This window comes from Hypanus sabinus, chromosome 7 (genome assembly GCF_030144855.1).
Source record: "Hypanus sabinus isolate sHypSab1 chromosome 7, sHypSab1.hap1, whole genome shotgun sequence".
Taxonomy (NCBI): domain Eukaryota; kingdom Metazoa; phylum Chordata; class Chondrichthyes; order Myliobatiformes; family Dasyatidae; genus Hypanus; species Hypanus sabinus.
Genome location: NC_082712.1, coordinates 98,233,751 through 98,259,642, shown reverse-complemented (window position 1 = coordinate 98,259,642; position 25,892 = coordinate 98,233,751). Strand labels below are relative to the sequence as shown.

General features: G+C 45.6%; 1 protein-coding gene across 5 annotated transcripts in view; it reads right to left on the bottom strand.

The window, feature by feature from the left end:
• The window catches only part of LOC132397039 (PHD finger protein 23-like), a 56,038-nt gene that overhangs the window by 15,387 nt on the left and 14,759 nt on the right, over nt 1-25,892 (bottom strand). For 2 of the 5 annotated variants that reach the window (XM_059975271.1, XM_059975272.1), the window contains exons 2-4: nt 24,454-24,485; nt 23,435-23,527; nt 20,872-21,457 (exon numbers count right to left, since the gene is read on the bottom strand). In XM_059975271.1, coding sequence (XP_059831254.1) covers nt 20,872-21,457; nt 23,435-23,527; nt 24,454-24,485 — 711 coding nt within the window. Of the gene's footprint in view, nt 1-732; nt 2,565-5,160; nt 8,443-14,976; nt 15,104-20,871; nt 21,458-23,434; nt 23,528-24,453; nt 24,486-25,892 lie in introns of those variants that run through there. The other 3 variants (XM_059975275.1, XM_059975273.1, XM_059975274.1) reach the window with 3 other exon arrangements.

Genomic DNA, 25,892 nt, shown 5'->3' with positions numbered 1-25,892 from the left:
CTCAATCACCTGGCTGGAGTTGCCTTTGTGCTCTGGCTCTTGGTAGGGTCACCCATGCCAAACAGGTCAAAGGGTAGAGGTCAGACTAAGAGTGGTCCACCAGTCCTCCAGGTTCGGGGGTTCAGTTCAGGGCTGACAACCCTGAATGGTCAAACAAAATTGTTACAGAAACAGCAATGAAGAATCCTTCAACATCTGAGTGCGACAGTACAGTTTTCCTGAGTCTCCACCCGGGACTTCAGTGAAAACAGAGGGGAATCTATCGACACAATGAAGGAAGCCCTGAACACCGTCAGAGATGGAGGACTTTCATAGCTGCCCTAAATGTCAGTAGCATAACAGGCAGTAAGCAGAACCTAGTGGTACGGAAATATTTTAATTTAACTGCTGTTTAGTTATTGTTGTAGTGATTTGCAGAACATTTAATAAACTTGCTTTTGTGAAAGGCAAGCCCTTGGTGTTAAGCAAATACAATTCATGATGGATTTCAGAAATTAAAGGACAACATAAATTAATGGATTTCCAAATGGCCTGGAATGATAACCTCTTTCTCTCCTCTCTTGAAGGTCAAAGCCCCTAGGTCAGCTTGTCCAAAAGTCAGAAGCCCGATATCTGAGAGTCTGGGTCATGGACAGAAGATTGAAGTCGTGACGTGGAGAGTCTGAGGCCAAGGACTGGAGGCCCCATGTGGCCTATCCTGGGTTTGGAGGCTGTGAGCGTGTGTGAGAGAGGAGGTGAGTGGGAAAGGGGATTGTTGTGCTTTTTTTTTTGTCTTGCTTTATTCTGCTATTGTTGTTACTGACTGTTGTTCTGCTGAACATTGTGGGCATGCTATGTTGGTACTGGAAGTGTGGTGTCACCCGTAGTCTGTCACAAGCACATCCTCAGACTGTTAGTTATTGACGCAAAAAGTTGCATGTTTGATTGTACATGTGACATATAAAGCTCATCTTCATCTGTGAATGCAGTAAGAAATAGTTTAAGAAGGTGGCAAAAAAGTAAGAGAAAACCAGTCAAAAGAATAAATGTTCTTAAAGCTTGCTTGGGGAGAGGTTTAGAAAAGCCATTCCTTATTTGGGACACAGTTTAGGCCTCAGCAAGACTTGGGATGTACATTTAAACTAGCCCATCATAATTCCTACAAACAGTTGGAGTTCCGATAGATTTGGTTCATGTCCAAAGTAGACTGTTACACAGGATCGAAGTAAGCTGCAGAGCGTTCTGAGCTCAGTCAGCTACATCGTGGGCACTGGCTTCCGCAGCATCCAGGACAACCTCATGGAGCGACACCTCAAAAAGGCAGCATCGCTCATTAAGCACCCCCATCACCCAGGGTATTCCCTCTTCTCATTGCTACCATCGGGGTGGAGGTACAGGAGTCTGAAGGTACACACTCAACAATTCAGGAACAGCTTCTTTCCCTCTGCCATCCAATTTCTGAATGGACATGAACATTACTTTTTTTTTGCACTAATTTGATTTAACGTATATAATATTTCTTACTGTAATTCAGTTCTTAAAATTATGTCTTGCACTGTACTGCTGCCACATAATAACAAATTTCACGACATATGCTGGTGATATTAAACCTGATTTTGATTTTCTGAGAAGAATGAATTCAGAAATCAAAGGTGCAAATGGACCCTCGATTGAGTCAGTAGTAAGGAAGGCAAATGCATTCATTTTGAGAGGACTTGAATATAAAGGCAAGGACATGAAGCCAAAGCTTTAAAAAGCTTTGGGAAGACCCCTTTTCGGGTATCGTGAGAAGTTTTGGGCCTTGTAAGAAAGAATATGCTGGCATTTGAGAGGGCCCAGAGGAGGTTCACAAGAATGATCCCAGGAATGAAAGGGTTAATGTATTTGGTGGCTCAGGGCCTGCACTTGCTGGAGTTTAGAAGAATGATGGGGGAGCTCAATGAGTTGTAGATCGGATCAGTTGAGGTTATCCACGCTGGTTCAGGAGGTGGTTGTAGGGTAATAACTGTCACCAGTCCTAGTGGTGTGGAGCATGAGGCTCCTGTACCTCCTGGAAGTACAGGTAAGGCAGCACAGGTAGATTGTAGGCACGCTATCTTGGCGCTGGATATGGGGCGACACTTGCCGGCTGCTCCTAGCACATCCTTCGGCTGTGTTGGCTGTTAAGGCAAACAATGCATTTCCCTGCATGGTTTCATGGACAAGTGATCAATAACTGAATCTGATTGATTAGTAAGGATGGTGGGGTCCTTGGTGACAGATGCTTTCTTGTGGCAGCACTCCTTCTAAATGTGCTCAATGGTGGGGAGGGCTTTTCCAGTGATGGACTCACCACTTTCTGTGCACTCTTCTGTTCCTGGGCATTAGTGGCAGTGATACAAACAGTTCGGATACAGTTTAGATGTTGGTCAAAGTTTTTTGGTGACATGCTTAATCTATGCAAACTTCTAAGAGAACTGGTGTTGTGCCTTCTTTGTTAATTTTTATATGCACAATTTGTCTTCTTTTGCAGATTGGTTATTTGTCAGTCTTTGCTCATGTATAGTTTTTCATAAATTCTGTTGTTTTTCTTTGTCTGTAAATGCCTGCGAGAAAATGAATCTCAAGGTAGTATATGGTGATATACATGAACTTTAACAATAAATTTGACTTTGACTTGAGAATGGCAACGGCTACATACAGAGCCATCTCAGTGGGTGGCAACAATCACTGTCACCGCATTGTTCTGAGCAATGCGAACAACTCCCTGCCAAAGCACCATTCCGATGCATATCACGGGCGGCACTAATTGGCGAGACACCCCAGACTATACCTTCCCTTCTTCCCTTTTGTTCTCTGCTGGAACAGTGGACTGATTTGCCGAGTGATTTGGGAAACTCATCCCTGCTGGGCAGCTGCTGGCTAATTACAGGAAGTTGGACTTTCTAAACAAGCTTGGGAGCAAACCTTCAGAGTGACACGTTTGCACAGCCCACAGGGATCGTACGCCGCCATGCTCTCTGTTTTATTTACCCAGCCTCGGGCGGGATGAGACAAAAATAGACCGGCTGTTGACAGCCCATCCGTCGCTTGGGATCCGCTCTCCATCCATCTGTAGCCACCTCCTCAATTGTCGGCTAATGGGGTCTCATTTCACTGGGCAAGGTCAGCGATCAGAAGCAACAGATAAGGAACCATCACGGCTCAGCGCTGCAACATGGCTCCCGTCCTCAGCACCTCGCCCTCGTAAGATTCCGCACCGAGGTGGAGTCCCTGTCCTATTTTTACCCACAGTTAAAAGTGCCAAGCTAGATAAACAACAATGGCACAGAGTATCAGTCAGGAGGTCATACTGCCCTGTGCATGGAGTTAGGCAATCTTTTAAAACATTTACAGATACAGTACAAGAAGAGGGCCTTATGGACCAACCAAGTTCACACTGCCCAATTGACCTACTAACCTGTACATCTTTGGGATGTGGGGGAAAAAACCACACAGTCACAGTGAGGATACAGACAGCAGCAGGTGGTGAACATCAGCCCTACCTTACACTAACCATCACACTTCCGTTCTCACCGCATACTCCGTGATGGGTTAGACAAGGTGTGCTTTGCCCAAGACTGGAGTTCAGAGGAACGAGAGGGACCTTACTGGGTGTTCAGATGGAGGCTAAGTTTATGCAAGTTCTTAGAAGTAAAGGGTCAAGAGGATCATCCACTTTAGACGGGCATGTGATCCAATCTCTTTCCCCAGAAGGGTAAAAATATTTAGAAAAATGCTGGTAAGGGTTAGGGTGAGATTAGTTTGGCATAACATCATGGACCGAAGGGTCTCTACTGTGCAGTAATGTTCTAGAGATACAGAACAGTAAAAAACCTGTGATGCCCAATTATATCGATGAGGTCAATTAACCTGCTAATGGAATGTGGAAGGAAACGCATGCAGTCACAGGGAGAATGTACTACTCCTTACTGGCAACGGCGGGAAAAGAACCCAGATCACGCGTGTTGTAGTAGCCATATGCAACGTGCTGCCCTAATTTGGCTGCAGCTCAACCTACAGTTCTAGCTGCTGTGCTGAAGGGAGAATACGATGGCACTGGACAGGATGTAGAGGAAGTTTGCAGTTTTGTTGGAGCTGGAATATACTTTTAGTGGAGAGAGTGTAGAGGAGATTCACAAGAACATCGTGAAAAATGCTTCAGAGTGCTGGCCATCGGGGTTCAATTCCCGCCGTTGTCTGTAAGGATTTTGCACGTTCTCCCTGTGACTGTATGGGTTTCCTCCCACATCCCAAAGACATATGGGTTAGTAGGTTAATTGGTCACAGAGGTATTATTGGGCAATGAAGGCCTGCTACTGTGTTGTATCTCTAAATAGTCACTGAGCACTATGCACAAGCCCACAACTCCTTTACCCACATCCAGCTCAGATGTCATTGACACTTCTCCCTCAACTACAAACAGAGGAGCTGACCACCTCAGCTCTTCCACCCCACTCTTGTCCACACCAAGGTTTTGTCCCACTCCAGGATCTCGAGTTTAATAATTTAGGCTGTTATACCTCATGCATTTCTTGGAAGTGCTGCCTACTCTCCTGCATTGGACAGTAATTGAAGGCTTCACCCGGTGGAACTCAAGACCCCCCAGTTTCATTGTAGGCAGCAAGGAAGATCCTCCAATACTCAAAGCAAATACCTATTCCAATTCAAACATTATACTACCTAGTTTCTATACCCTATGTGGTTTCTTCCACCACAGTGCTCACAACACAAAAAAATTATTCTAATCTCCTTGTAAAGTTTGGATATACAAGGCCTAGATAGTGGATGTGGAGATGTGGGCAAGTCTAGGGCCAGAGGGCACAGCCTCAGAAGGAACCTCACCTTTAGAACAAAGGTGAGGAGGAATTTGTTTACCTGTCATTACCCCAGACAGCTGTGGAGGCCAATTCATTTTATGTATCTAGAGGTTGACGGGTTCTTGATTAGTTAAGTGTATCAAAGGTTATGGGGAGAAGGCAGGAGAATGGGGTTGAGAGGGAAAATGAATCAGCCATGATGGAATGGTGGAACAGCCTAATGTCTTGTGGTTTATCAGAATTCAGTGAACAAACACAGGTAACAAGTGGAAACTATTAGCAGTGGTATCAAAGTTAACTGGTTAGCAACTAGCTCTTAGAAAACATCACACACACACTTCAGTACAAAAAAAAAACTTTTTATTTTCTCCAAAAAGTGTTGAATCCTTTATCAGAATCTTCTTCCTACGATACTTATTTACAACAGCATTGCAAAAATACAGCTTCAGTCAACATCCCTGAGGCTCTGGGCAGCAACTTTCCACAGGCGCTCACAGTTCAGAACCCATTCAACCCAATGCTCTGCACTGACGTTGCATGGAATCCCATGCAACGTCAAAACAAAGACATACAGAGTAACCATACCCAATCCTCCTCCAATCACTGAAATACCAATTTCCATGTTCCATCTTCCACCCCTGGACCAGCATCAGACAGCAACAGATTATTTAACAACAGACACGAGATTGCAGATGCTGGAAATCTTAAGGAACACACAAAAAGCTGGAGGAACTCAGCATGCCAGGCAGCATTTATGGAGAGAAATAAACAGTTGGACATTTTGGGTTGAGACCCTTCATCAAGACTGGAAAAGAAGGGAAGAGTCAGAATATAGTGGGGGAGACGGGAAGGAAATAAAAACTGGCAGGTGATACTGAAAGCAGGTGAAGTGGGGGGAGGCTGGATGATGTGAGAAAGTGGGAGGTTATTGGTGGAAGAGGTAAAGGACCAAAGGAATATGACAGTGGACCATGGGAAGCCATCACCTGGTAGTTTGTGCTCCTCGCTGCCTTCTTATCCCTTCCTTTCCAGTCCTGAAGGGCCACAGACTGAAAAATCTAATCTTTATTTCTTTCCATAGGTGATGCCCGAACTACTGAGTTCCTCCAACATTTTGTGTGTTTAATAGCTGGACACAAGACCAACCAGCAATTCTCCTATTCCTCCTCCCTCCCCCCCAGACAAGACCCCTTCCACTCCTGTATTTCTCAAAGGGCAGTGAACTCAGAGCCTTTCACAGTCACTGTGGTTCAGTTGTTCATGGCCAGGCTGACTCACTCAAGCTGGCCACCTCCCGTAACTTGTAACCTGCCCCATTTTTCCAAACAAGGAAGAAACCAACCCAAACTTGGAACGTCAAGTTTGACATCAAACCATCAATAATTAAAAATAAAGGCAGAGATCGTGGTAGTCTGCTTCAACTCTTCTCCCTACCCTCTCAATCAAAGCAGAGCCACACTACCCACAGCTGACCAAGGGCAAACTCTGCTGCCAATGCCCAGTAAGGATATTCTGGCCCTGCTCTGCAAAGGCACACTAAGTATTTTCAGAATGTGTGTCACTTGGATTTCAACCTTTGTAGTTTCAGACTGTTGGAGATTTGCTCCAAGCTACTGAGTCCTGAGTAAATGAATATTAATTTCCTTTGTTTTATACCCGCTTTCGGTTTATACCTTGTTATCTGGACTTCAGAACCATCATTTCAACTCCCTGCACAAAAGACACAACTACCGGCATTTGTTCTTTTTCCTCTCTGTAGGGCACAGATGGACAGAACTGTGTTTTCAGAATGGCTGCACAATGCTGAGCAGGGGCAACCACAGAGTAGGGTCACAAACACCAAACGTTCCTGCTGCTTAACTGGCCCTACGGTCCTCAGCTCTGAGTGGGGGATCAAGCAAAGATCAATCTCACAAGTAGGCGATTTTCCCGTACCTTATTTCCCCATCCACTCAACCCCTCCACTTCACCCAAGGACAAAGTAATTAAGTCCAATGTGCTGACTTGGCTGCAAAAGGTTTGGGGATGGGAGAGGAGATAAAAATTAAAATATGGGAATCTGTTTTGCCTAGATTTAATGAGTTATTATAGGATTCATCTTGTTTATGCTTTGAATCTAAAGAACTGAGACAGACAGGTAGGATACAGCTTACAAACATCTTGAATCATGCCATCTCCCCACTACATCCCATAAATAGACTCAATTCTGCAACCGCCACCATGAGGCATTTGGTGCTCTCGCTCCACACCAGTTAATTCCAAAACCTCACCCTTCAAACCCTGCAGATTTCTTTCAAAGCTCCAAGTTTAACACCGTCACAATTCAGGATCAGACCTCAGTGTCAAAGCCTTGTTTAATCCGGTCTACCTTTCACAGACAACACATGCATATTATCCCTCTGAACTCAATCTTAAAATATCCGGGTCTCTCGTACTATGAAAATAAACCTTCAGTATTTAAATAAAGAAAGCTTTCAATTCCAGCAAGGGGCGGTGGAACCCAAATGGATTTGGTGGCGTGCAGCCCAAAATGGGAGCTTGGAAGGTTCACGGACGCCCAGTTAAATGCTGACCTAATTCAACTTCTGGCTGAACCACATCTGGCTTGCATCCCTAGACACTTCAACGCGCCAACATTCAAGACATAAAGGCTACCATCACTGTGTCTAGGGAACAGAGGCAGCAACAAAAACAAACTTGCTAGGAACTGCGCACAGAATAGTCTCACCGGTCAACAAATCCCTAACAGAAGTACTTAAACCTCCTGGTCTGTTTCCAATTCAAACCCAAGGTCGCTCAAAAAAAAAGCAGAAAAAAACTTTCACAAGTAGAGAAAGTTAATATTTATTTGATATCCACTTTTTTCTCCCCAGTCCTTCCATGATGGTTGAATGCGCCATGTTCAAAGACGACACATTCCATCTGAACAGGGACAAATGACCTGCCTTCTAATCAGGGCTTTCCCGGTACTGCCAAAAACACTCATGGGTACATTATTCCATTCTTCCTGGATAAGGAAGCAGTGAAGAATCTCTTTTTTTTTTGCGCCAGCTGCGGCCATTCTGAGGACAGACTTGAAATGCTTCACCATCTAAAACAAAATTATTGCTCCAGACTGTCAAGATATTTTGATGGGGTAAAACAAATGGTCTGTTCTTGTACCCAAACCTTTCATTCTAACCCTTAAGGTACTGAAACATGAATGGGATGCATCCAGAATGAAACATCCACACTTTTACAAGTGTTTGCAGATCCCTTACAGTTCAAGCAAGACTTGTTTCTTCCCTCCTGGGTGGTCTGTTAGATCCTCATCCCCACCCACCCCAAGTTTCTTTAGTTGACCATGACCTTGCTTATTCTGTAAGTTTGTGTTTTGCCTCAGACGAGTCACAAGAACAGACTCACGAGGAGTTCATTCATGGAACTTTCTTCTGGCTTGAACTAGGCTTCCTGCCTTCTCTTGCATCTCTGCACTTCTCACAGAAGAACACGTCAGGAACGTTGGACTTTCGGATTCGGGCACAGGACAGGTGGATCCAGGTGTTGCACTGGTTACACTCGATCATTGGGCGGCCTGCGAAGGGCTTCCGACAGTAGCATGTCACCAAGCTCCAAGAGTCATCGTCTGGAACAAACACAAGATTCACCATCAGCTTGAAGTGAAATCTAAACTCAGTGCACCTTCCGCATCTCCCATCAATAACGATGTCCAGGCCTCACCCTGAGCAACTCCACCTTGCCAGCAGCGTATGTGACCACTTCAAAAGGACACAAACTCAATTTTCTATCATCTAGGTATCCACCAAAGTTTCTTAAATGCCCATAATGTATCTGCGTCTGCCACCACCCCCGGCAGGACATTCCACGCACCATGTAAAGAAATAACTTGCCTCTGGCATATTAGCCATTTCTAGCCTGGGAAAAGTCTCTGGCTGTCCACTCAATGGCCACCTCCAGTAATTTTACACACCTCTATTACTCCACTTCTCATCCTCCTTCACTCCAAAGAGAAGTGACAATTACGTCAGGAGTTACCCATCCCCTCTCACTCTATTTTTAAAATAGAACAGCCATATTTATTATCCTTATTGGTAGAATCTTTCCAAAACACACAGAATTTTGGACAATAATCAGTCTGTGGAACTATTCCCACGGAGAAGCATGAGATGTAGTTGACTATTGATAGCCTCTTCGATTTATGAGACCAAAACTAAATTTTTTTTAATCAATTCTGATTGAAAAATAAAGGAAAACTGGAAGATTGAGCCAGGCCTTTGGCCCAACTCATCCATACCAACCAAAATGACTACCCTGGCTAGCCTCATTTCTGTGTGTTTGGCCCACTATACATTTCCTGCCTAACATTGTAATTTATTCAGAGATACAGCACAGTAGCTAGCCCAATGAGACTACCCCATTACACTGTGATCAATTAACCTACTAACCCCGTATGTCTTTGGACTATGAGGGGAAGCCGAAGCAGCTGGTCACTGAGCGAACAAACAAACACCTTACAGACAGTGGTGGAAACTGAACCCGGATCATTGGAGTTGTAATAACCATCCTAAATTATATCCTTTCCAGCGTTCTTGGTTTCATATTCTGACCACCTTGTCTGAACAAGTTACCCTCAGGTTCCTTTTAAATCTTTCCCCCTTACCTTAATTCTGTATCCTCCTCTAGGTTTGGACACCACTACCTGAGGAAAAGCAAGCTGAGATGTTAACTCCTTTCCCCTTTCCATAGAAGCTGTGTAACCCACTGAGCACCTCCAGTGTTCTTGATTTTTATTTTCAAACACTAATCAGCAAAACCGTTTTGGAAGTTGGGGGCACTAGAGACAGGTGTAATTGGTGAATAGGGGAGGGCAATCCTGTGGAAATCTATTGAAGATTGAAAGACCTAGACAGGGTGGATGTGGAGAGGATGTTTCCTATAGTGGGGGAGTCTAGGACCAGAGGACACAGATAGAGTGGATGTGGAGAGGATGTTTCCTATAGTGGGGGAGTCCAGGACCAGAGGACACAGATAGAGTGGATGTGGAGAGGATGTTTCCTATAGTGGGGGAGTCTAGGACCAGAGGACACAGATAGAGTGGATGTGGAGAGGATGTTTCCTATAGTGGGGGAGTCTAGGACCAGAGGGCACAGATAGAGTGGATGTGGAGAGGATGTTTCCTATAGTGCGGGAGTCTAGGACCAGAGGACAGAGAGTGGATGTGGAGGGGATGTTTCCTATAGTGGGGGAGTCTAGGACCAGAGGACACTGAGAGGATGTTTCCTATAGTGGGGGAGTCTAGGACCAGAGGACACAGATAGAGTGGATGTGGAGAGGATGTTTCCTATAGTGGGGGAGTCTAGAACCAGAGGGCAAAGTCTCAGAGCACAAAGACATCCCTTTAGTTCAGAGATGAGGAATTTCTTTAGCTGGTGCTGGTGAGTCTGTGGAATTCATTGCCAAAGATGACTGTACTGGCCAGTCACTGGGTTCTCTAATGGAGGCTGATAGGTTCCTGGTTTGTTTGGGGGCGGGGGGGGGGAGGAGGAGGGAACAAAGGTTACGGGGAGAAGGCACAAGAATGGGGTTGAGGGAAAATAAAGTAGCCATGATCAGACTCAATGGCCTAATTCTGCTCCTACTTTTTCTGCTGGAATCTGGAGCAATAGACCAACTGCAGGAGGAGCTCAAGAATGTTGATTTTAAGGTAGTGGAGACTGGGGATGTTCACCAAAAGAGCTCCAGGCTTTATTCTTTCAAAACTCTCCTTGGAAAACATTGTCTCTTTGCCAACATTTTTCACACCACTGCTAGCTCAACTTGTGCCAAAAATAAATAAATAAACTTTTCTTTTTCTAATGGTTTCTTAAAAATATATATACAGAAAACAAGGTCCAATACACAAATTCAAAATCCTTTCAGTTGTCAGTCATTGCAGCTAAAGAACAAAATTAAATTCAGAAAATTATTGGTAAAAAGTGACATAAATCATTTGAAAGGTGATAAAAGTCAGATGATGTTGAATCACTGTGGATAAAGCTAAGGAACTGCAAAGGTAAAATGACCCTGATGGGAGTTATATACAGACCCCAAACAGAAGTAAGTATGTTGCCTACAAATTACAACAGGAGGTAGAAAATGAAAGCCAAAAGGGCTGTATTACAATAGTCATGGGTAGATTCAACGCAGGTAGATTGGGAAAATCAGATTGATGCTGGATTATACGAGGGGCAATTTCTGGAGTGCCTTTGAAATGGCTCTTTAGAGCAGCTCATGGTTGAGCCACCAGAGAGTCAGCAATTTTGGATTGGGTGTGGTGCAATGAAACAGAATTGATAAGACAGCTCAAGATAAGAGGACCCTTGGAAGCAAGTAATTGTAGCGATGTGCTACACACAGCGCTGAAATAACGACACGCAGTCGGTAAGTCGTTTCAAGACTAGTTTATTCAAACACAGTGCTGGTATTTAAATCCCTAGTGCCTGCCCTCTCTGGGCGGAAATGACGTCAGAGGTGCATTACCAAAGTCTCCCCCGCAAGCCGGCTATTTGTGAGCCGGTTTGCCTGCCAGAAAGTGGGTCGCCACATAACCCCCCCCCCCCCCCACAGAACCGGCGATACACCCCCCTATGTCCACAGTCTGGATCAGCCTCTGCGCCGCGGTGCCCGAACCTCGACCGGCTGCGCCAAGTCCACATGGGCTGGTTTGAGTTGGTCCACCATGAAAACCTCCTCTTCCCCCCCCCCCCCCACCCAATGTCCAGAACTTACGTGGACCCATTGTTGTTGATCACCCTGAGCGGCCTCTCGCACGGCCACTGTAGCGGTGCCCGGTGTCCGCCCCTTCATACAAACACAAACTTACAGTTCTGCAGGTCTTTGGGTACATGGGTTGGGGTCAGTCCGTGCTGTCAAGTTGGTACGGGGGACAGGTTGCCTTTCATATAGCCTGTCCAGGATTGCTGCGGGTTCTTCCTCTTGCCCCCTTGGGGCTGGTATGAACTCTCCTGGGACAGCCAGGGGTGCGCCGTACACCAACTCGGCCGACAAGGCGTGCAGATCCTCTTTGGGCGCTGTACAAATTCCAAGCAGGACCCAGGGAAGCTCGTCCACCCAGTTAGGTCCTCTCAGGCGGGCCATGAGAGCCGACTTCAAGTGACGGTGGAAGCGTTCCACCAGTCCGTTCGACTGTGGGTGGTTGGCAGTTGTGTGGTGCAGCTGTGTTCCCAACAGGCTGGCCACAGCCGACCCCAGGCTGGAGGCGAACTGGGCGCCTCTGTCGGAGGTAATGTGGGCCGGTACCCCGAAGCGTGCTACCCAGGTTGCAATCAGTGCTCGGGCACAGGAATCGGCAGATGTGTCGGTGAGCGGGACCGCCTCTGGCCACCTCGTGAACCGGTCTACCATAGTTAGGAGGTACCGCGCTCCTCGGGACACTGGTAGGGGGTCCACGATATCCACATGAATGTGGTCGAACCTCCGGTGGGTGGGTTCAAACTGCTGCGGCGGGGCTTTAGTGTGCCGCTGCACCTTGGCTGTTTGGCATTGCGCGCAAGTTCTGGCCCAGTCACTGATCTGCTTGCGAAGTCCATGCCATGCGGACTTGCTGGAGACCAGCCGGATGGTTGTCCTGATAGATGGGTGTGCCAAACCAGGCTGCCGGGACGATGGGGCGAGGTTGGCCCGTAGCCACGTCGCACAGGAGGGTCCTCTCACCTGGGCCTACAAGAAAGTCTTGCAGCTGCAAACCCGAGACTGCAGTCCTGTAGCTGGGTATCTCGTTGTCTGCCTGCTGTGCCTCCGCCAGTGCTGCATAGTCCACCCCTAGGGACAGAGCCTGGACAGCTGGTCTGGAGAATGCGTCTTCCCCAAGACATGCTGGACGCCCGTCGTGTACTCGGAGATGTAGGACAGATGTCGCTGCTGGTGAGCCGACCAGGGATCGGACAGTTTTGTGAACGCGAAGGTCAACGGTTTGTGGTCCAAGAACGTGGCGAACGGCCTGCCTTCCAAGAAGTACCTGAAATGCTGGATTGCCAGATACAGTGCCAACAGCTCCCGGTCGAAAGCACTGTACTTGAGTTTGGGTGGTCGTAGGTGCTTGCTGAAGAACGCCAGGGGTTGCCAGCACCCCTCGATGAGCTGCTCCAGCACCCCACCGACTGCTGTGTCGGATGCGTCCACCGTGAGGGCGGTCAGAACGTCCGTTCTGGGGTGCACCAGCATCGTGGCATCTGCCAAGGCTTCCTTGGCTTTAACGAAAGCGGCTGCGGCATCCTCGTCCCAAGTAATGTCCTTGCCTTTACCCGACATCAGGGTGTACAAAGGGCGCATGATACGGGCTGCTGAGGGGAGGAAACGGTGGTAGAAGTTCACCATACCAACGAACTCCTGCAGGCCTTTGACCATGTTAGGCTGGGCAAAGTGGCAGATCACATCTACCTTGGCGGGCAGAGGTGTTGCCCCGTCTTTGGTAATCCTGTGGCCCAGGAAGTCAATGGAATCGAGACCGAACTGGCATTTGGCCGGGTTGATTGTGAGGCCGAAATCACTTGGGCGGGAGTAGAGCTGGCGGAGGTGGGACAGATGCTCCTGACTACTGCTGGCTATAAGGATGTCGTCCAAATAGATGAACGCAAAGTCCAGGTCGTGTCCCACTGCATCCATTAGCCGCTGGAACATCTTTGCGGCATTCGGAGGAACTCGAACAGGCCGAACATGGTGATGAGTGCTGTTTTGGGGATGTCTTCAGGGTGCACCGGGATTTGATGGTATCCCCAGACGAGGTCTACTTTGAAAAAGATTCTTGCCCCTTGCAGGTTTGCTGCAAAGTCCTGTATGTGCAGCATGGGGTAGCAGTCTGGAGTTGTAGCCTCGTTCAGTCTGTGGTACTCGCTGCATGGTCTCCAACCCCCAGCTGCTTTGGGCACCATGTGCAGGGGGAGGCCCATGGGCTGTCGGACCGCCGTGTGATCCCCAAGTCCTCCATCCTCTTGAACTCCTCCTTCGCCAGGCGGAGCTTTCTCGGGGGGAGCCTTTGTGCGCGAACGTGGTCCCTGGGTCTGAATGTGGTGCTGAACCCCGTGTCTGGGCATGGTTGCCATGAACTGTGGTCCCAGAATCGATGGGAAGTCCGCCAGGATTCTGGTGAATTCGTTGTCCGACAGCGTGATGGAGTCCAGGTGTGGGGCCGGTAACTTGGCTTCACCCAGGGAGAATGTCTGGAAAGTGTCGGCATGTACCAGTCTTTTCCCTTGCAAGTCAACCAGCAGGCTGTGAGCTCACAAGAAGTCCGCCCCCAGGTGTGAAGACCCACGTGAACCGGCTGGCACCGAACTCCAGCTGCACTGTGCGGGTGCCATAGGTCCGTATCGTGCTGCCGTTTGCGGCCCTCAGGGTGGGTCCTGGCTTCCTGTTGCGGGTGTCGTACTCCGTCGGGGGCAAAACACTGATCTCTGCTCCGGTGTCGACCAAGAAGCAGCGTCCCGACTGTTTGTCCTAGACATACACTATGCTGTCCTGGTGGCCAGCCGCCATAGTCATTAGCAGCAGCTGGCCCTGGCCTTTGCAGGGCGGGCGACAACGGCGGGCTTTTGTGCCCCACCGCTGGTGGTAGAAACACCACTGTTCACTGGCCTCCTCACTCCTGCCTCTGTGTTGTGCGCCCCCCTGCTGGGCCTGGTCTGGTCCGCCGTTGGGCGCTTGGCCTGGTAATCTGACCGACGGCTCTCCCTCTTGGCTTTCCACAACACGTCTGCCCGGGCCGCCACCTTCCGGGGGTAGCTGAAATCTGCGTCAGCCAGCAGCAGATGTATGTCCTCAGGCAGTTGCTCCAGGAACGCTAGCTTGAACATGAGGCAGGGCTTGTGTCTGTCAGCCAGGGACAGCATCTCGTTCATCAATGCTGACGGCAGTCTGTCTCCCAAACCATCCAGGTGAAGTAGGCGGGCACCTCGCTCACGCCATGAGAGACCAAAGGTCCCAATGAGCAGCGCTTTGAATGCTTCATATTTGCCTTCTTCCGGGGGTGACTGTATGAAATCCGCAACCTGGGCAGCCGTCTGCTGGTCAAGGGCGCTCACCACGTGGTAGTAACGCGTGGAATCAGAGGATAGCTGCCAAATCTGGAACTGGGCTTCTGCTTGGCTAAACCACACACATGGTCGCAGCGTCCAGAAAGTCGGCAGTTTGAGCGAAACTGCGTGAACAGATGAAAAGTCAGTCATCTTTGGTCCACATCCTGTTTGGACCGTCAGGGTCACCACTGTAGCGATGTGCTACACACAGTGCTGAAATAAGGACATGCAGTCTGTAAGTCGTTTTGAGACTAGTTTATTCAAACTTCGCGGTGCTGATATTTAAATCCCTAGGGCCCATCCTCTCCGGGCGGAAATGACATCAGAAGTGCATTACCAAATACCACGCGCTGGTTATTTGTGAGCCGGTTCGCCTGCGCAGAAAGTGGGTCACCACATAATCATAATATGATCAAATTCACTCTGAAATACGAGAAGGTAAAGTCAGATGTGTCAGTATCATAGTGGAGTAAAGGGAATTACAGAGGCATAAGAGAGGAGTTGGCCAGAACTGATTGGGAAAAAAACCACTGGCAGAGCAGCAAAAGCAGGAATTCAGAAGCACAGGATATATACATCCCAAAGAGGAAGAAGTATTCTAAAAGAAAGACAGAACCGTGGTTAACAATTTAAGCCAACATTAAAGCCAAAGAGAGGGCATATAATGGAGCAAAAATTATTTGGAAGTTATAAGATTGGGAAGCTTTTAAAAACCAACAGAAGACAACTAAAAAAGTCATCAAGTTAAAGATGGAATACAAAAGTAAGGTAGCCAATGATATTAAATAGGATACCAAAAGTTTATTTAGATACATAAGAGTATTAAAGAAGCGAGAGTGAATATTGGACCGCTGGAAAACAATACTGGAGAGGTAGTTATGGGGAGAATGAAATAGTGGATGAACTGAATAAGTATTTTGCATCATTCTTCATTGTGGAAGACACCAGCAGTATGGTGGAAGTTCCAGGTGTTGGGGCATGTAGTGTGTGAAGTTACCATTACTATAGAGAAGGTTCTGGGAAACTGAAAGGTCTGAAAGTCACCTAGACTAAATGGTGCACACACCAGAGTTCTGAAAGGTGGCTAAAGAGATCACGGAGGCTTTAATAATAACCCTTCAAGAATCACTAGATTCTGGAAAGCTGGAAAATTGCAAACGTCACTCCACTTTTCAAGGGAGAGAGGCAGAAAAAACAAACCTACAGGCCAGTTAGTCTCACCTCAGTGGTTGGGAAGATGTTGAGAGTTGATTGTTAAGGACATGGTTTTGAGGTACTTGCAAGCACATGATAAAATAGGCAAAATAATATAATAATAGACATGATAAAATAGAGAAAATCTTGCCTGCAAAATCTGATAGAATTCTTTGAAGAAATAGGATAGACAAAGGAGAATTGGTTGATGTTGTGTACTTGGATTTTCAAAAGGCCTTTCACAGGGTGCCACACACCAGGCTGTTTTCACAAGCTATGAACATAGTATTACAAGATAGCTTCTAGTATGGATAAAGCAGTGGCTGATTGGCAGCCGGCAAAGAGTAAGAATAAAGAGAGCCTTTTCTGACTGGCTGCCGACAACTAATGGTGATCCACAGGGGTCTGCTTTGGGACCATTGACCAATGTTATATGTCAATGATTTGGATGATAGAATTGATGGCTTTGTTGCAATGTCTGCAGATGATATGAAAATAGGTGGAGCGGCAGGTAGTTTTGAGGAAGTACAGAGGCTATAAAAGGACTTTGATTTGGAGAAGGGCAAATAAATGGTAGATAGAATACAATGTCAGAAAATGTATGGTCATGCACATTGGTAGAAATGAAAGGGTTGAGTTTTCTAAATGGAGAGAATATGGCCAAATTCTGTTCCTCTATCTTAATGGTACGCCAACATTCATTTTGAGGACTAGAATGTAAGAGCAAAGATGCAATGCTGAAGCTTTATAAGGTACTGGTCAGACTACAATTGGAGGACTGAGAGGAGGTTGGGCCCCAAAAATCAAGAAAGATGTGCTTGCATCGAAGAGAGTTCAGGAAAGGTTCACGAGAACGAAACAGGAATGAAAAGGTTAACATATGAGGAGAATTTGATTTGATGGCTCTGGGGCTGTACTTGAATTTAGAAAGTGATGGTGGAGGGGTGTGTGGGGCAGAAGCTCACTGAAAGCTACAGAATACTGAGAGGTCTGGATAGGGTGGACATGAATGGAGAGGATGTTTCTAATACAGTGAGAGTTAGGACCAAAGGGCATAGCCTCAGAAGGACGTCCCTTCAGATGAGGAAGAATTTCCTTAGCTGGAGGGTGGTGAATCTGTGGAAATTATTAGATTCTTGATTAGTAAGGGTACCAAAGGTTACGGGGAAAAGGCAGGAGAATAGAATTGAGGGGAAAAATAAAGCTGCCTTGATGAAATGGCACAGCAGACTCGATAGACCAATTGGCTATTTCTGCTTCTATGTTTTATGGTCTAAGTTTTACGCTTTTAGTTAATCAACCCCCACCCCCCCCCAAAAAAAAGTTAACATTTATCAGGGGAAATTAGAAAAGGAAAGGTCGGGCTTTGGGAAAGCAGGAGAAAACCAAAATTATATTAATTATTTCACTACTGCTGTATGTTTTTCCAGACAGTATCTACAACAGCTTTTCAGTAAATGCTGCTTCTGAACCTGACAGATTGGCCTTCTTTTGACTCCTCCACATTTCCCATCTATTTACACCTTCTCAAGACTGGGCACCTTACTAATCCAACCAGCAATTGGCCCTATTTGTTTTCCGGTGGACTCAACTTCTAACAGACACCCCCTTTGTTCTCCCTACTCGCTTCTCTTCTCTACAAGTTAGAATGTGCCCATTCTGAACTTTCCTGGTTCTGACGGCCACACTGAAAAGTCATCTGTTTCCATCTCCAGCAGTGCAGCCTAACCTATTGGACAGCGACCAGAGTTCACTTTGTGATGTGATTTCCATTGAACGTGATTACAGTTGTTTAGCAGACTTAACTGTAGCCCAGCGGTGAGCTTAACACTATTACAGCACCAGTGACCCGGGTTCAATTCCCACTGCTGTCTGTAAGGAGTTTGTACCTTCTCCCCAGGATCATGTGGGTTTCCTCCAGGTGCTCCAGATTCCCCCCAAATTCCAAGGACATATGGTTTAGCAGGTTAATTGGGCGGTGTGGGCTCGTTGGGCCAGAAGGGCCTGTTAATGTGCTGTATCTCTAAATAAATAAAAATAATTAACAACCAAATTCTGCCCAATGAAATGACTGACCTATTCAATTAGTTAGTATCATCCTGGAGAACTCACACAAATTACTGGAGGAATTCAGCAGGTCAGACAGCATCTATGGAGAGGAATAAACAGTCGACATTGAGCTGAGACACTTCTTCAGGACTCACTTGGCAACACCCTGGACCACACCATCGACTCAGTACGATGGGAAATACTGTTTGCTCTTTTCTACAGCCAACTTGAAAGCTCATTATCTTTAGGGTGACCATAAGGCTGTGAGAGATGCTCTAGAGATTCAAAGGTCTTTTTCACAGCTCTGGACTGGGGAGTCGTCAATCTTGCAAAAAAAAAAGATCAGATTATCCTTAGAAGCAGAAAAAGCCTTTGATAGGATTGAATTATCTTTTAAGACCTTAGAAAAGTTTAATTTTGGGCCTAATTTTATTCGTTGGGTTAAATTAATCTACTTGTCTCCTACCGCTCAGGTTATTACTAAATTTCTAAGCCCTTTAAATTACAGCGGGGAACTAGACAAGGTTGCCCTCTTAGTCCTTTACTTTTTGCTTTAGCTATAGAACCCTTAGCAATAGCATTTCGAGAATCTAAGGACATTTGTGGTATACTAAGGGAAGGTATGTTTCATAAAATTTCATTATACGCTAATGATATTTTACTTTTTATCTCCATCACTGAAACTTCTTTACCTTTGGTTCTTTCTTTAATTTCCCAGTTTTGTTCTTTTTCAGGATAAGCTGAACCTACATAAAAGTGAGCTATTTCCTTTAAATGACCTAATGTCATCAAATGCCAAATTTCCATTCAAAGTTGTTACAAGTCAATTTACATATCTAGGTAAATCAATTACAAAAAATTGAAGAATTTATTTAAAGAAAACTTAAACCCCTTATTGAATTATGTGAAAAAGACACTTTCTAAATGGTCCCCTCTTTCTTTATCCACAATTGGCCAAATTAATTTGATTAAAATGGAAGATTCTTCCTAAATTTTTATATCTTTTTCAGGCCTTACCTATTTTTATTCCCAAGACGTACTTTGATTCTTTAAGATTCAATTTTAACATCTTATATTTGGAATAATAAACAAGCTCGTTTAAGTAAAGTTTACCTACAAAGAAATAAAGAGATGGGTGGACTAGCCCTACCTAATTTTAGGTTTTACTATCGGGCTGCCAATATAAGGAATTTTACTTTCTGGTCCTATTGTATTTATCGTAAAGATTGCCTATCATGGTCTCCTTAGAAGTTAATTCTGTAAAAAATTCCTCTATTGTCTCTCTTCTTGGATCATACTCTTCTTTTTCAACAAATAAAATAACAGAATTAAGCAAACTTTAAGGATTTGGGCTCAATTTAGGAAATTTTTTGGTTTAGTGAGCTTTTCATCATCATCTCCCATTCTCCTTAATTATTTTTTTATCCCTTCCATGACTGCCGAAGTCTTTAAAGATTGGGATGAACTAGGTATTAAGTGTTTTTGGGACCTGTTTATCCCAGGATCCCTTGCTTCATTTGACCAATTGTCAAATAAATATGCACTGCCAAAAACACATTTTTACAGATACCTTCAAATTAGAGATTTTTTACATTTCCAATTAACTAATTTTCCTATAGGTCCTGATAAAAGTTTACTGGACGATCTTTTAAGTTTAAAACCTTTTGTTAATGGTTCTATTACCGGTATCTATAACTTGTTGATTGATTCTAGACAAGAATTTTTAGATAAAATAAAAGCTTGGGAGGATGACCTAAATTGTCATATTTCTGATGATAGATGGAATAAAATTCTTAAGCGGGTTAATAAATCATCTTTCTGTGCTTGTCATTCTCTTCTACAATTTAAAGTGGTTCATAGAGCTTACATTTCTAAACAGAAGCTGTCCAGTTTTTACCCAAATGTTTCTCCACTTTGTAATAAATGCAACTCTGCTGATGCCCCTTTAATTCATATGTTTTGGTTTTGCCCTAAAATTGAAACGTTTTGGCGGGAAGTATTTTTCATACCTTCTCACAACTTTTTAGGGTCCAATTTGACCTAAATCACCTTACTGCCTTGTTTGGTATTATTGCAAATTAAGATATAACTTTAAATACTCCTAACCTACAGGTTTTAGTTTTTACCTTTTTTAGCAAGAAAAGCAATCTTGCTTAAATGGAAGGAGTCTACTCCTCCTACACATCTTCAATAGCTATGTGATATTATGTCTTATTTAAATTTAGAAAAGATCTGCTGCTCAGTCTTAAATACGAAACAATCTTTTTATGATATCTGGGGACCTTTCCTAAATTACTTTTCCAATTTATAAAGTTTAACAGTGCACAGACTTATGTATATTTTTATCTTCTATTCTTAAGTGAATATGTCTTTTTTTTCCTAATTATCCATTGTCATCCATCAGCTTTTTTCTTTGGTAGTTGGTAGGGGGTTGACTTTTTTTAATATAAAAAATTTCTTTTATGATGTAGGACTTATCTTTAAATTTTTGATTACAGAATGGTATACCTTTGTGTTATGCTATAACATTTTGATCAATTTTATTACAATATATGAATGCACACAAGTTATGTTGAGATGTATGTGTTGCACTGTGTAAATCTTGTTAAAAAGAAAAAGAAATCTTGCACACAAACTCAGAGATAGGGCAACTTCTCCCTCACCTCCAATGAAATATCAGGGCTAAAGGGGCTGCAAATTCAACCTCAGAACCAGATGACAAAATAGTCAAAACTGACCTGATTCCACCATAATGTCCTCATCCATTATGCGTGGTTCACCCTCGCTGGAGCTGGTCTCCCCATCATGACTATTTCCCATGCTGAGGCATTCTTCGATTTCCATTTTACAGTTTTTGGTGTAAGCCACCTCAGCAGCGGGTCTCAGAGGCTCGGAGAGGAAGTCTGCCTTCACCACCTCCTCGTCAGAGTCCGTCTCGCTCTGGGAGCTCTTGATCTTTTTCTCGGTTCTCTCATTTTTCAGCTTCCGCTTCTTGCTTCTCTTGATGCGGGCGAAGCCAGACTTCTCCCCGTCTAGGCCCCTCTGTTGTGGCTCTGCCTCCAGGCTCCATCTCTTGCCCTTCCGCTCCTTTTTCTTCTCTGCTGCCGGAGGGGGGTAGAGGGCATCCTTCAGCTTCAGCCTGTCAAGCAGCACGCCGTCCGACTTCAGCCGGTGGAAGCCGTTCCCCTTGGAGGACTTTGCCTTCTTTACAAAGTTCTGGATAGTGTCAAAGTCAATAGATTGAGTGGAATCCCAGCTGTCGCTGTCCACCACACTCTCAGTCCTGAGGGGTGAATTTGAACTGGATTGTGTCCATTCACATTCCTGCAAGTTTAAAATGCAAACTGAATTTACAATGTTACAGAATCAAAGTTTTATTGACTGCCCCCTTCTCAAATGTGCACACATTGAGAACAAGTAAAAAAAGCCGTTCAGTCCTTCAGTTCTGTTCTTCCATTCAAAACACCACAGCTGACTATCTAACAATTAGAAGGCAGAACACAGGGCTAATGGCAGGACAGAACAACAAGGGATCTTGAGGTTTACATCCACAGATCCCTCAAATTTGCCACATAAGGGCTATTAAGAAGGTATATAGTACATTGGCCTTTATTAGTTGGGGGATTGAGTTCAATAGCTGCAAGGTAATGTTGCAGCTCTATAAAACCTTGGTTAGATCACATTTGGAATATTGTGCTTGGTTCTGGTCACCTCATTACAGTAAGGATGTGGAAGCTTCAAAGGGGGTGCAGAGTGATTTACCAGGATGCTGCATGCCTTACGAGGTAAAGTTGAGTAAGCTGAGGCTTTTCTCTTTGGAACTAAGGAGAATGAGGGGCGACCCAATAGAGGTGTATAAATGGCAAGGCGGAAATGGCAAATACCAGGGGGCATAATTTTAAGACGACTGGAGGAAAATTCAGAGGGGATGTCAGAGGTAGGTCTTTTCACACAGGATGCTGTCAGGACTAGAGAGCTGTCTTGAGAGCGAATGTTCAGCGACCTAGAGCTTTTCTCTTTGGAGCAAAAGAGGACGAGAGGTGACATAGAAGATAAGAGGATAGTTAGTGGACAGACAGCACCTCTTTCCAGGCTGGAAATGACTAATATGAGAGGACATAATAAGATGATTGGATGGAACTTGCTGCCAGGTTGGGTGGTAGAGGTGAATACTTTAAGAGACTGTTAGGTAGGCTCGTGGATGAAAGAAAAATGGAAAGCTATGTAGGATTAACCTAAAAGTAGGTTAAAAGGCTAGTGGGTCTGAATTGTGCTCAAGTATTCTATGTTCTTCCCAGCAACAGTCCCTGATGCACCCACACTGTGATCAGTTTCAATCTGCTACAGGCCACCCCCAGATTAATATTCAGCTTATGAAAATCCCAAAATTAAATAAGCTTCCATAATATTATTCAAAAGTGAAATGTACGTATGCCCCTTTGTTTTTAAGAAACAGAACAAGTTTCTCTCTCCCTACTCTAGTAATTGTTCTTTCCTGTAAGTCTTGTGTGTTTTTGTAACCATTCCATTACAATCCTTCGCAGGATACAAACACTCAACTTGTGCAACGCACACACAAAACGCTGGGGGAACTCAGCAGGTCAGGCATCTATGGAGAGGAATAAACAGTTAAATCTTTCTGGCTGAGACCCTCCATCAAGACTGGAAAGATAGGAGGAAGAAACCAGAACAGGAGGGGCAAGGGAAGTACAAGCTGGCACATGATGGGTGAGACCAGTGAGGGGGAAGGTGGGTGGGTGCCCCTCCTTCCCTTTCCTCCACCTCCCCCCTCACTGGTCTCACCCATCATCTGCCAGCTTGTACTCCTTCCCTCCCACTGCATTGCCATAGAACAACCTCTACACAAGCTGATGATGAAGTCCCGCTGAAGGGCCTCGGGCCAAAGCATCAAGTATTTATTGCCATACACGTTGCCCGATCTGCAGAGTTTCTCCAGCATTTTGCATCTGTTACTCCGGATTTCCAACATTTACATAACCTCCTGTGTTATGTTCCACACAGACCTGAAAACCACTTGGCACTTTTTGCAAGTGGCAACAGATGCTAGTGTACTTGTAAATTTTAAGCAGAAATTGACTGACCAATGTATATGAAGAAAGGTGTGACTTATTGATTAAGGTAACAGACTAGCATTTAACAGCAGAACAATATATTCTGTTCAGGGGTTTCCTGAATTTACTTCCTTTTGCTGGTTTTCCCCTACTCAATCAAAACAACTTTATATACATCCAAGTTGAAGCAAGGACAGGGGTCCATCTCAGAGAGGACTAATGGGCTCACCTCCCTGGACGGTGGAATGTATCCAGTGTACGCCAGAACAAAGTTGCAGAACTGATTGAAATCCTCCACCGTGCGCTTCCGTTTCTCTGCTGGCTGCAAAGATACAAGACAATGAAGACAGGAAGTAAGGAAATCCCTAAAAGAGGTGCAACTGTACTAAAACTTCAACACCTGTCCAGATATGATTTTATACTTGAAACCAAAGATTTTCTTTCCCATTACAAAATAAATTTTATTCACAATAAAATGTTACCTAGACATTCTCTTTGCCCCTCTCCCATCAGGCAAGATACAAAAGCCTGAAAGCACACATCGGCAGGCTCAAGGACAGTTTCTATCCCATTGTTATCAGACTCTTGAATGGACCTCTCGTACACCAAGATGGATTTTTGACCTTACAATCTACATCATGGGCGTTGTTCCTTACTGACTGCCTGTACTGCACTATCTGTAAGTGTAACTTTTTCCTGTATCATAGTTGTTTTACCTTATTGCACCTCAATACACTGTGTAAAGAATATGCAAGACCAGCTTTCCACTGTACTACACTAAACCAATGTCAAATTTACCACTAGTGGAATTGTACTAAAGCTTCAGCAACCATTGACATTTATGATTTTATAAACAAGTAATTTTCTTTTTCCCATTACAAAATGAACTCAGTATAAAATATATACATACTGAAAGATAAAAGTAAAAAACTCTTTACATTCTTAGTGTCAGTTAGTCAATATTCAGTAGCTTTAAGTACTTTAAAAGATGCAGTAACACTGCCGATCAGTGGAACCCTTTCGTTGTTTAGGTGGGGTAGGAGAAAGAGGGGCTTCCACACTGTACCCAGCCTCCCCCATGCACAGTCAACAGACCAAGACTGTGGCCTTTGTAAAGGCTACGCTGAAGATTATTTTCTTACTCATTCCTGCCTAGACAAGGGATATATCCGAGTGATGGAGAGACCACTATGCAATGACTGAACAAAAGGTTATATTCTAACAGCAGTAAGAAATATAATCACTCACCTGAGCACACACACCAGCTGCCTGCAATGGATCTGAAAGAGAGGCAACCTGGTTAGAAACAATCACAAATATTAAGCCTCAGATTGGTCAGACAAGCAGAACAACCTCAATGTTGTAAATTCAGCCATTACCTGGAGCATCTAAACCCCCTTCTCAGTCAGTCCTCTGACACCCCTCCACACCCACCCTGCCTTATTATTTCAAACGGTCACCTCTCTCAGCTTTCCCCACCCATATCATGGACGATCCCACACATCAACTGTCTTCTGCAAAGGCTTGATCTGCAACCTCCATTTTCCCCACATCCTTTCAACAAGTTCTCTGCTCCTTCAGAACTCTCACATCACACCACTACATCACAACAGCCACCAAAACTTCACTCAGCCCATCCCAACCACAAAATAACTCCCAGCCCCCTAAGTCCTCCAACCACAAACACCTCCCGACCCCATTACCTCCTGGCCCTTCTCACCCCTAAAACACCTCACAGCTCCTCCCTGCCCCCCCACAACATCTTCCTCTTCAAACATCCCTGACCATCCTCTCTACCACCCCCCCAACACCTACCTCCTCCAAAACACCACCATTTCTCTTACCCCCTCCTGACATCACCTTCCTCCCTAAAACACCCCCCAGCCACACCTGTCATCATCTATCTCCACAAAACACCTCCGGCCTCACTCTCTGCACCAACCCAAGAAAAGTAACACCTCCCAAAGCCCCCCAAGTGAAAAAACCCCGCCCTTCTCTGTCCCATCCACCCTCTTCACCTCCTGAAAAGAGACTACAGGCCTATTGCTTTCCCTCACCGCAAAACTCCCAGATTACCCCCCTCAAAAAAAAGATCTTCGGGACCTTCGCTCTCACCTGTTCCCCTCCCCCTTCAATTCCTCTCTCCTCCCCTACCAACACCCCCCCACCCCTTTCTCGGGTCTATGGGCCTGGAAACGACCCCAACTCCCTCCTCTCCATCCCCCCACCCTCCCTGCCCTTTCTCGGGTCTATGGGCCTGGGAACAGCCCCGACTCCCTCCTCTCCACCTCCCCCCCATCTCCCTGCCCTTTCTCGGTTCTATGGGCCTGGGAACGGCCCCCGACTCCCTCCTCTCCATCCCCCCCCCCCATCTCCCTGCTCTTTCTCGGGTCTATGGATCTGGGAACGGCCCCGACTCCCTCCTCTCCATCCCCCCCCCCCATCTCCCTGCCCTTTCTCGGGTCTATGGATCTGGGAACGGCCCCGACTCCCTCCTCTCCACTCCCCCATCCCCCTGCCCTTTCTCGGGTCTATGGGCCTGGGAACGGCCCCGACTCCCTCCTCTCCACTCCCCCATCTCCCTGCCCTTTCTCGGGTCTATGGGCCTGGGAACGGCCCCGACTCCCTCCTCTCCATCCCCCCACCTCCCTGCCCTTTCTCGGGTCTATGGGCCTGGGAACAGCCCC